The sequence below is a fragment of the Tyto alba genome, unplaced genomic scaffold, assembly GCF_018691265.1.
Source record: "Tyto alba isolate M040663 unplaced genomic scaffold, T.alba_DEE_v4.0 Super-Scaffold_1000006, whole genome shotgun sequence".
Lineage (NCBI taxonomy): Eukaryota > Metazoa > Chordata > Aves > Strigiformes > Tytonidae > Tyto > Tyto alba.
Genome location: NW_024881272.1, coordinates 5,035,239 through 5,047,370, shown reverse-complemented (window position 1 = coordinate 5,047,370; position 12,132 = coordinate 5,035,239). Strand labels below are relative to the sequence as shown.

The following is a 12,132-nucleotide window of genomic DNA, read 5'->3' as shown; positions in this document are numbered from 1 at the left end:
GTGGGAAAAGACCACTGGTGAGGAACACGTGAGATGACTGGAGATTTCAGTGGTCAGATTCTCACCTAAACTACACCCAACTCACTGAAAAAAAAGGTTGCTAGTCAAGGAAATATTTGCAGTTCCATCTGAGATATATATAAAAAAAAAAAAAAAAAAAAACAAACAAAAAACAACAAAAAACCAGCTGAAAACCCCTTCAATTCTTCACTGGGTAATGCACAAGATACAGCAGTCTCACAGTCTCAAATATGCATCAAGAATTATTAGCTTTTAGCCAAAAGCACTTTACTGGACACCGGGTTGAATCTTAATGGACACTAATCACTGCTAGAACGTATAGTCCTCTCCATCTCCAAGGCTTCCTTTGGGAATCAGGGATTTGCTTGCGACACTGAGGTGCCTGTTAGAAGAGTTTCTGATGAACTCCAGTGGAGTTCAATAGCCCTCTTTTCCTCTGTGGCTTTATTATTTTTCTTTTAAGTAAATTATCTCTCTGCTGTGCTGCCGAAACATTTTTTGTCTGTTTTGCAGATAAAAACCATGGTTATAATTCTTTCCCCTCCTTGTGCTATGAAAGAATGATCACTTACAAAAGGGGTAGCAGGTTAGCAAAATATCCAGTACGTGCTTGAGGAAGTCTAATTTAATACCTAAGCCATCTCACATATTACAAACCTTTTTATTTATGCATCGATAAAAAGTAGTTCACCCACAGGAGGTGTGTCACTGCCCCAGTGAAGCGTAAATAACACAAGATGGCACAGGAAATACTGAAAACTCCACTTCTTTATTTTTAAAAAACTCTACTTGCCTACTTCCCAGAGGTATCGTGGAGATTATTTAGCTCATTTTCATAAACTATTCTGAAGATGTAAGAATATTACTGCCTGATGGAAAACAAATCTCTCGAGGTCTTGCATGGAAAAACCCAACATATATCTGACAATGGATTTCTCTCCCCATTATAGCTTTCTTCTCAAGTTCTGTCATCCTCAACCAGAACTAACTAAAAGGAAGAAAATCCCCCCAAACTTTGGATCACAAGGCAACAACGACAAAGAGTTCTCTAGCACTTTTCATGTAGATGTATGAGAGCCTTTCACTGAGTAGCTTCAGAGACATTTTCAGCATGGCCAGTTCAGATGCACAGATGGAAACCTGCCAGAAGCCACAACAACAATCCATAACGCCAAAATAAAAATACAAGGATTCACAAGTTTTCAGCACTCTAGAGATAAGATACAGGGCAGCTCACTGATTATCACAGTACAATACCAGCCAACCATGCTTGTCCATATTCGCTTGTTATGGGACTACCCAACAAACTATGACATCGAGAAAGTACACTGAGGAAAGCGGGAGGTATGAGAGAGGGAAAGACTGGTTTAAACCTCCTAGAAACAACAGAAAACCAAGGGAAAATTAAAAAAAAAAAAAAAAGAAGAAGCGAAAGTCTCAGGCTTGATTAAAATAAAAAAATGATGGTTTTACTACTGAGCATAGTGCACTTATTTAAAACAAATCTATTCTTTAAAGTTCCTGAAAGCATGATTTGAATAGTCCTCCAGAAGAACTCCATGTTTTTCCCACTGTTTGTACAGGCTTGTCCATCAAATATTGTGTGTGTATTTTTCTTGTTTTGGAGTTTGGACTAGAAAAAGATTACAGAAACACATGAATGCTACAGAAGTGGATGAACTTGTAACACAATGTATGCATAGCTAGCATGAGATAGGGAACTTAAGGCTGTGCCTGGGACAGAAAAATGTGCAACCCTAATGAAATAGTTTTCAAAAGCAGGCATGGTTATGCTGCAACTATGAGCCCTAACTGCAGTGCACAAAGACATACCAGAAGTAGTTCAAGTAACAGTAGCTGTGAGAATGTGAGAGCACAGACTTCAGCGGTGGCAGAAGTTACACAAGCTCTTCTGAAAATCTTGCACAGCCCTTGTTCAACTCTCTGCTCCCTTGGCTCCGCTGTTACTGTAAGTGCACTGGCTGGATAAAAGCTAACAGCAGCTTCATCTTACACCCAAGCCACTGTAACTCCAGGCTGCTACTAGGGGTGAGCACATAAGTGGGAACAATTTGGCTCTCCTACTGTCCTTAAGCAACACGCTCCCACCGTCTCCTTTGTGTTGGAGTCACCATGTGGCTGCAGGGCTACTGGGCACATCTACGAGATCGGATTCAAAGATGACCCATCAACACAACACGGATGTGAACATGACTTCGCTGCGTGAAGTCGAATCGATTCACCTGGCAGGCATGTGATAGAACCTGCAGCAAAGAGGGTGGTGAAGCAGGGAGACAGGAGCGTGCACACCCCTGCGCAGCAGAGAGAACTTTGTATATTAATTTCATACAAACTTCAAGCTAGATGCACTTAATCCAATTTCATAAATATTTGCACTGTTGAGTATCAATTTATGCTAAAGCAATAAACCGATCAGCAACTAATTCCATAACTAATACCAAAGTCTGAACCAGACTTAAATTATATCAACATATTTAAATTTAGTTCAATGGTTCAAATTAACTCTAGACAAGACTTAAGGAAAATCAGGCTGTAGGAAGGAAGGTTAATTTTCCATTAAGTGTTAAGCTGGTTGTTACTGAAGGAAAAAAGACAAGTATACATGGTTGGGTGAAGTGTAATTACTTTTTGCCACAAGATCAAACAACTGTAAAAGAGAACCTACAAAATTTAACAATCCACAGTAAGTTCATGCATGATTTAAGGCAGATTTCTCTAAAGAATTTCATAAATAACTTGTTGTTGTTGAGAAAACTAAGGAAAATGATAGCTTCCTTCATAATAAACTGAGGTTTGGTTAGAACAGAGTCAAGAAATCTGCCCCAGATGGTCTGAGAGCTACCAGTTCTTAGCAATTACCACATTGCACAACGCGCTCTACTTACAAAGTGCTCTTTATACTCACACAAGAAAATTTTAGAATCTCTAAAGTGATTTTTTGTGTGTGTGCTGGAAGTAGTGGGCAGGGATGTAATAACACATTTCCAAGGGGAGGGGGGGCGGTGTTTGAAAAACCCCTAATGGATTATGTGCCAATATGAGAAAATTAAGATTATGTGTTCATACCCTGTTAATCTCTGCTGGAAAAAGAGGTTTAAGATCTAAACAGATAAAATTTGCTTCATGACGAAACTTGGCTTTCAGCACAGATGATCTGTGTCCAAGGGAATAAAGTTTCAGCAGCATTCAGAACAAAACAAAATCCTTTGGCTTTGCTTGCATTATGGAAGAAGAAAGAGATAGCAGCTTGGCAATTTTCTGTATACAAATAACTCCAATTGCCCAGGGGGAATGTCACTGAGATCCAGCCATCCTGTTTGTTACATCTAGCCTCCCTGGAGTCAGTTTTAATTTCAAGCAGAGTTGTCTAAATTCTTCATCCTTCCAAGGCAAGCAAATTGCACTGTACATAGTCCAAATTTCAGATTACTTCAGGGCTTTTCTCAAAGTTTCCTAACCTCTTTCGTGGATGCAGACGACAGCAGGACACTCTTTACACAGTAGGTGGTTTCCCTGTGTAGCCCGTTGGTTCTTTAACGATGCCCAAAAGCAGCTGTATTTCACAGGAGATTTTTAAAAATTCAACTCGCAGGTTGCATATATATTTGCATTTTGGAATAGAACATGATGGGTAAACAATGTCATCTAAAGACAGGTAAAGTTTTAGAATTTCAATTGACCTCAGCGTAGCTACAGTCCCTACTAATCACACCCAACAGTCACAGCACTAGGAGATCACGACCCAATGCACTAGCCAGTGAAGCAGGCAAAGCATAAAGCCTTTAGCAAAAGCTCGTTTGAGCTATTACGTGAGCCAAAAGCTTCAGGTCTCAGCTCACAAAAGGCTCCCGTGCACGGGCTCTGGCAGCACCGTCAGGTCAGGGCTGGCGTGTGGTGTAGAAGAGTACAGCACCCACCTCCAGCCTGCAGCAACACAGCCACTTCGTGGGCCACCGCCCAGCAGCATCAAAACACACAAGTGCAGGACGGTGCTTTCTGCACTGACCTCCTTAGAGTATCTCCTTCCAGTTGCTGGGGACCTTTCAATTTAGATTTTTGGTACAAAGCACTTCCAGGTCAAAGGAAAAAAAAAAAAAATTATTCCCAAATCACTCATGGAGGGTTGCTAACTTAAACAAAAAAGGCAACAGACAGTAAGACATCTGATCCTTCAGACTCTTGAGTCTGTATAAAGGAGGACGTGAATCTCTCCCACATGTATCTTTGTGCATGTATACACAAACACGCTCATGCAAGCCCAAATCGGGCAAACCCAAAAAGCTGCAAACAAGTAAAGTCAGCACATCTGAATCCATCTTCCTGCCAGAAACTGCTATACAACACACCCCTCAATTTGAGGGCTAAACCCAAAGCCTTGTTTTGCATCCCTGCCATGCATAATGGTTGACAGGAGATGGATATTTTGCAGATAGCAACACGATGAAAAAGCAGACAGTGCTACAGGGAAAATCATTTCATCAAGACACATCATAAATCCCTACAGCCGAGATACAGGGTGCTGTAAACTGCGTTTTTTCATCCTCTCTTTCTAGCAGATATTCTTTGTAGGCAAAGTCAGGTGGTGGAAAGTGAAGGGACAGCCCTCTTTTCAGCACACAGTTTCGTTACAAGTCACAGGAAGCCCATTATTTCAAATTCCTGCCTCATTTCTAAGTAAATCTTTACTGAATATGTAAAGATTGGTGCATTGCAGATTCTTTCATTGACCTGGTCACAATCAATCTCTCTTCTTCCAAAACAAACTGTCTCCCTCTCCCTGCCTGCCTCTAAAGTAGTAACGTTTTTCAGGTGTTCATCCTAAACCTTAGCACACAAGGATCGTAATTCTGTGGTGAGCACAGAGTAAATCTATTTATTCTTTCATCACAAAGTGCTCATTCCAACTGGAATATACAGAAAGCAAGGCTCAGCTTTGATTGTTTTAGTTGCAAACAACATGGTCTTAGAAACAGCAGTTATTGAAATAACCCTAGAAATCTTTTTAGCTAATGTCTGTTCTCTCCTGCCAAGTTTTTACCTGAAGGATGAGCACGGGCTGTGTGTTTTGGTGCAAGCATCCCCACGTAGGAGGGCTCAGCAGCGGCTTGCAGGAACTGTTGTAAGAGGTGCATACCAGGCAGCAATGAAGCCAGACGTCACTTAACTAATCTCCTGCTCCTCACTCCATTTCCAAGCCTCTGGACATAACCTTTTAAAACAGTAGAGAGGCAGGATTTCTGTACAGCTAACCGGTCACCTGATAGCAATGCAGTATGGATCTGGCACCAAAACAGGCTGGTGTTACATTTTTATCACTTCTTCCCTTGCTTGTGTGATCAAAGAATTTTCTGAATTCAGTGGAATTTCTACTGAAAAAAATGAGCTTGAAGGAATGCAAAGGGGCTGATCACTAAGATCAAAATCTATCAACTGTGCAACAAAGCCAGAGGATCAGGAAGTGAAAGTTACATTTGAAGCTTGAAATCCCATTTTCACCAAATTTCAACATTGTACATGTAGTTCACCACATTACAGAAGATAGATTTTATTTATTAGCTCTAGGGTATACTCCTGAAGTTGTTTAGAGATCTCAAATCAATTTTAGCAGCCTCACTCTTTCTGAAAAACGTAGTGATAGCTGCAGTTGTTTTGAAACTCAGCCCTCTCACATTCTGAACTTGAGGAAAGTCAGGTTTGAAAAAATCCAGCTTGGGTGATTTACCACTGAGCTAGAATTCCAGATCAGCTGCTCACTATATAACAGTTGTGTGGTCAGGAAAGTAAGGGTGCCTAGTTCCCTACCTATCTGCATTTTAATGCTTACCTCCCAACCACAGCACACATTGCAATACTGTTTTCATCGGACATTGTCCAGGCTCTTTCCCATATGATCACTAGGCATTTTTATGAAAGTTGTAGGTACTTAGTATCTCAGAGACCTTCATCTCTCTCTCAAATTCAGTATTTGTTGGCAAGGAGACACAAATTATGAGAGAAAGGGAGGGGACTTCATTCAAATAACAGGCTGAAAACAGCCAGAGAAGTCTCCATGTAAGACAAGTTACAGTTGCTTAACGACGGCTGACAGATACATGCGTGCCAGGAAAAGTCAAAAAGAGGTAGAAAGTAAGAGAGAACAGTGACACACTGGTTGTAAGGAACCCCTGGATGTTATCTAGTCCTGTTTCTCACCCAGAGGAGGGCCCTGGCACCATCCAATAAGGTCAGCTGTGGCTTTGTCCAGGTGAGCCATGAAAGCCTTGAAGGATGAAGTTTCTGCAACCTTGATGGACAACCTGTTTCAGTGCTGTACGACCCTCCTGATGCCTCTCTTAATCTCTCAGTCCGAATCTCCCAAAGTGCAGCTTATGTCCATTCCCCCTTGTTTTATCATCTACCACTACTGAGAAGGGTTTGGCTCCGCTACCACTAACTCTCAAGTAGCCACGGGCTATATCAGATCAACCACTCAGCCACTTTTTCTGCCAGCCTAAACAAGCCCAGCTCTCACAGCCTCTTTTCATGCGTCACATACTTCTGAATAAAATGACCTTGGCAGATGTCTGCTGGACCGTCTCCAGATTCTTAACACCCTTCTTCAAGCGGTGGGCCCAACACTGGACCCAGTATTCCCAGTATGTCAGCAGCGCTGAGCACAGGACATCAGCATGCCTGTTCTTCCACTGCCATGTTAGTGGTCGCAAAGGCAATCTTGACAGAGACACTCGGGGAACGGCAACTCATCAGGGCAGGGGAGATTCCCCCCAAAGAGGAAAAATGGATGATTACAGTAGGGTGTGCGGATGCAACTGTGCCAAAGGATGGGGAGAAAAGCCACGGAGCCGAGGTGGGAGTCAGCTGTTGAGTAACAGCTATTAATGCTCTACAGAGAGGGCTAAGGCACTAAAGGCCAATTGGTTCTCTGATGAAGCGAGGATGACTCCAGCACAGCAGCTTGGAAGATGAGCTAGAGAGCTGTGCAAGGGTGAGCAGACACTGACATGCAGTAGGCACTGTACATGCAGAGCTGACTGGGTAGAAGCTCCTAAAAGGTGTAAGGCTTGCTTACCCAGATTGTCCTCAATCTTGGTGGCTATTCTCTCCCCAGCGAAGCAACTGGGGTATATTTTTGGGGGGTGGGAGATGGAGGTAGGGTGGGGGAAAAAAAAAAGGCAAAGAAAGAAAAAGGAAATAAGAAAAAAACCCTGCTTTAACTGTGTGGTTCCAGACACTTTTGTCAGCAGCAAAGACAGTTTAAAGATTCCCTGCCTCCTCTCCTCTCACCTGTGGCTGCTTGCTGGTATTCCAGAACCATTCCACCAGAGCTCCTCATCTACATGCCACGTTAATATTGTTTGGAACAATTAGATCAGTGAAGGCAATATTGTTTGGAACAATTAGATCATTGAAGGCAACAACCTGCAAGCACGCCAGCATTTAGTGTGGGTAGAGGGTACAAACCATGTTTTCCCATTGATTAGACCAAGTGACTGGATACAAAACAGAATTTCTCAATGCAAGTGACTCAAGGTGAGGACAAAACAAAAATCTGCAAAGACCATCTTGACCTCTGATCTGCTTTCCACAATCTTTTCTCAACAGCCTTCATATTCAGTAGTCATAGATGCAAGTGAGAAAAAACAGCCGTCCTGCTACAAGGGTTAACTTGTTTCAGTAAGTGAAACGGTCTTCATTTTCTTCAGAGGACTTTGTCTCCAAGTATAAGAAGAAAATCCATTTCCATCAACACAAGCCTTTCTAAGCATCAGAGATGCTCAAAAAACCTCTCTCCCTGGAGATGTTACTTCCTAATAATTTTAAAATAAATTAAAATAAAAATAAATAAAAGATGCACCCAGATGCCGGAATCAAAACTTTTCCTACCTATTCTCCTTAACAACTCTCATTTAGTGTGAGCAGGAGGTGAGAAGGAAGCAGAGTAAGACGGGAGAGGATCATTTTGGGAAAGGAAGCAGTAACTGTTACTAGTCTATCAAACAGTATGAATGGTGGAAATCTGAATCATGTATGAATGGTTAATTCCAACACACTATTATAAACAGTGATCCTTTACAAAGGATTTAATCTCTCTAAGAGGAAAATATACACCTGTTAGAAAAAGAGCAGGATAGAAGCAGAAATGGAGGCAAGTATAAGCGATGGACCGGCCTGAGTTTTCTTCATCTTACCTTCTCCTATAACATTTAGGTGCTGGTCTCCAGGGCCTATACATCCCACTTCATAACAGAATTAGCCCACTGAAATAAGTGCTTGAAAGAAGAAGGAAAGAGGCTGACAAACTGGAGTTAGGGAGAAATTACAGCTACATTTTTAGCTTCCCTGGATGGAAGCACCTCTGAGTAAGTGCTGCCAAGATGAAATCCTAGCAAGCAAATGACATATTTAGAGTGTGCCTATTCAGTCACAGAGAGGTATTACTATAATGATACAGATTACGTACCAAGGAAATTTCATGGCATATATTTAATGGATGGCTTGCTGACACAACTCTGTGTACAGTTTACCTTCCAGATCGGAATTAAGAATTTCAATAGCAGTAGATGGTGAGTGTCCTCTGGAGTTTCAGTTTTTACATGATCTTATTTTTCATTGCTTAAGTCACTTTCTATCTTGTGTTATATCTTTGTGTCCACCCCTCCAGCCCTCATTCGAGGGTGACCACAGTGGTTTGTGCCTGCACAGAAGGGATGGCTCAGCTGCTCTTCTAGCAGCTGCTGAACCATCACAAATTACAGCTTACTGTACTGAAGTATGTGGAAATTGGTGTCTATCTTGGGACATGGGACTGTAAACCATGGTGGTTCAGCAGCTGCCTCACAAACAGCTGAGCCAACCCTGCAGCAAGGGGAAAAATGAAAAAGATGGCAAGAATGACTACAACAGCCCTTGGGTAATGTTGACCCTTGGTGCCTTACACATCTCTTGCTTCAACTTCTCAGCTGTAACGTGGGTAGTTTCTCTCCCACACACTTCCTCGGAATGGTGCTACAAGGATATGTGCACAATGAGATAAAGAATGCCACAAAAATCCGCAGAATGGGTACTACTGCTGATTATGCAGAGTCCCTGAAGAACACACACTGTTCCAGTTGCTCCATTAACAAAAAGATTGACCTCGTACGATACTCTTGACATTTCATAGAAGGTATAACTGTAGTGCCACAGGTGACAAAGAGTTCTGTCACCTGATTTTTCCTTTCTTTTAAATCAATCAATCAACCTCAAGAGAGGTACAGAAGCCTTACGTGGGGAAAAAAGCAAATGCCATTGCTATGCCTTCACCTCTTCACTAGAGCCAGCCCTAAGGAGCTCTTCTGCAAGTAGTAATTTCAGACATCATCATAAGATGCAACGCCTGCTGTTGCCATGTTACACACACGCTTCCCTAGGACAAGGGAGATATTCTTATCAGCTCTGCATACCAATTTCTCTACTAGATATTTTCGCTGCCTCTACTGCGCTTTTCAGTTTTTGGTGTCCATTCCAAAGCTATTTTAGTCCAGTTGTTATCTGTATTGCTGGTGATACATTCTGGCTGCCACCATCCCTTTCTTTCTCTTCATAAAGATGTTCAATGGTTTCCTTCACTGGCTTGTCCTCTGCCTCAGTATCTTGACACAAAGCTACTCCCACTGCTTGCTATCAACCCACCTTTTTTCCATTAGCAGGAATTCTGTAATCATGCTAAGAGAAATTTCTAACCAGGATGCGAAAATAAGGGAACTACCCAGGGCGCTGCAATCAGAGGTTATATATAACCTGCCCTCCCACTTACCTTCATCCTGCCTCACAGTATGGGCATTGCTCAATTTTTCTCCAGCTCAAGTTTGTCTTCTTCCCCTCCCACTGCATGCCCATTTCCTTTAGCTACACGCTTTGTGACATCTATATTCACTACAGTTGCTGCTCTCATATGGGGAAGAGCACGTGGATTTGAGTTTCTCTTGTACTTTTAATGTATTCTTGTCAGGCGTACATCGAGTAGCACACTACAAGATGCCACACGCATCTAAAGTTGTAGCAAAATACATAGTAAGGCATATACCCAAATAGCACAGTCATCCATTCTGCATGGCAATTCAAGAAAAATGAAGAAGGTGACAAGGTTACATTTAAAAACGTAACACCAGGATTTCCTCAGATGCTCAGTGCAGTCTAGAAATTCTTCCACACATTTTTTGCATAGAGTATAGAAAAATAAGGCATTTAAATCCTAGATTTTAAAGGTCTTTCTAGCTTGCAAAGCCAGTGCAGACCGGCTGCAATATGATTCTTCATTCATCTCACCAGCCACACACCTGGAGTAAGTACTTTGCCTATAACACTGTGTAAACATGTTTAATACTTTTTTTAGTTCCTAACAAGAATGAGTATTTGTTGATATGGCAAAACAAGATGATCATTTAGAGCTGCATTTGAAATGCCACAAACAAATCCAACAGGGGTTCTGTTTATGTCACTCATCGCCAAGTATTTTGCAGTTCTCCTTCCTAAATCCCCAACCTGCCCTGTGTCTTTTCAGACTTCTAATCCAGGAATCAAACAAATCCAAAAAAAGAATCCTATCTGTCTTCCTGAAATAATAAAAAGTTAAATAGCGCTATTGGCAAGTACTAATAAATAAGTACTACAGTTGCAATGTGTTAATTAACTAGAAGACTGGGATTTTAATTACTTGTGCGCAGTATACTCACAGAATAGAATTCTTTGGCATAAAAACCAGTTGAGCCTGTGAAATGGAAAACACCTTACCTGCTCTTCCCCTTTGATAACAATGTTATCAAGGCTGCTTTACTGTTTAGAGTTGCATGTTGCCTTTTTCCTCAAAGCTCACTCTCTTCCAAGATTGATATTTTTTACAGCTGAACTAAGGAAAAATTGCTCCTAGATCCTATTAGCCTATGACAACGAAAGGTTCTTGAATAGGTTGGGAATAGAAAGAAGAGCTCACTTGTGTGTCGTTGCTGCCTCCCTTCACTCTTCCCTTCTTCTGGAAAGAGTTGGAATCATGCTCTTTATGCAATCACAGGTGGGGTGGAATAAAGAGGGGGAACTGGGCCAAATCTGGACTTGGGAAACTACTGCAACAGAGTTTTTTGTCTGTCACTTTTAATACCTGCCCTTTCTTTTGCTTTCTCTAGATTTCAACATGTATAATTACAGCAAACAGCAGCAAGCAGTTGGTTAGTTCTTTTAGGAACTGCACCCTGAGCAGGCATGAGGTAAGATATAGAAAAACCTGTTATCCAGTACACGTTATGAAAATATGAACCAAAGGAAATTCCAGAAGGACTCAAAGTGAGGTAAAACATAACCGCCTAACAGATCTAAAAACCAGTGGGAACTACTTACAGCTGTCTGCAAAAGCTGCGTTCCTACTGACCTGCATTCAGTTGCAAATCCCAGGGCTGCCTACTAATCTTACAAACACAGCTACAAACCTTCCTGCGTGCAGAAACAGCCCAGCTTCTCTGATACCCCGTAATAATTTGACTGATGTTTGGATAAATCCTGGTGTTTGGAAGGCATTTTGCCGGAGGCTTTTACAAACAAGGCCACGGTCGCATGACCTCCACCACCACCTCAGCAGGCTCCCTTGCAAGGATGCTGCCCGGGAAGCAATGCTCTCTGATGCTGCTTGCAGCTATAAATTAAAATCAATTTCTCGTGGCCAAGGTTTCCACTTACCTAGTTTGGCGGCCCCCTCTGGTGGGTACTCGGGGAATTGGCCCTCGGAGGGGACGCTCACCGTCCGGCGCAGGCAGCGCCCTTTGGTAGCGTCCGCCTGCGGCTCCTGGACCCCATCGATAGGCACCTGCACAAAAAGGATGCCGACAGCTGTTAATTTGCCACTGAGCCGTGCTGTTAATAAGGTCATCTTCCTAAAAACTTCATTTTCTACTCATCTGGTTATAACTTTCAGACGCAATTCGGCACACCGGGCCTCACCACGAAATGCCTGGGGCTCACGGGGGAAGCACTGCAGCGGTGAGGAGCGTCAGGGCACCGGAGAGGGCTGCACGCAGGTGTGCGGCAAACCTGCGCTCCTGAGGGATCAAGTCACAACAC

The 12,132-nt window shown here is 42.4% G+C and overlaps 1 protein-coding gene across 8 annotated transcripts in view; it reads right to left on the bottom strand.

Annotated features, from left to right (window-relative positions):
* Window positions 1-12,132, bottom strand: part of RASAL2 (RAS protein activator like 2) — a 188,798-nt gene that overhangs the window by 82,955 nt on the left and 93,711 nt on the right. For all 8 annotated transcript variants that reach the window (XM_042803368.1, XM_042803369.1, XM_042803382.1 and 5 more), the window contains exon 3: window positions 11,752-11,878. In XM_042803368.1, coding sequence (XP_042659302.1) covers window positions 11,752-11,878 — 127 coding nt within the window. The remainder of the gene's footprint in view (window positions 1-11,751; window positions 11,879-12,132) is intronic.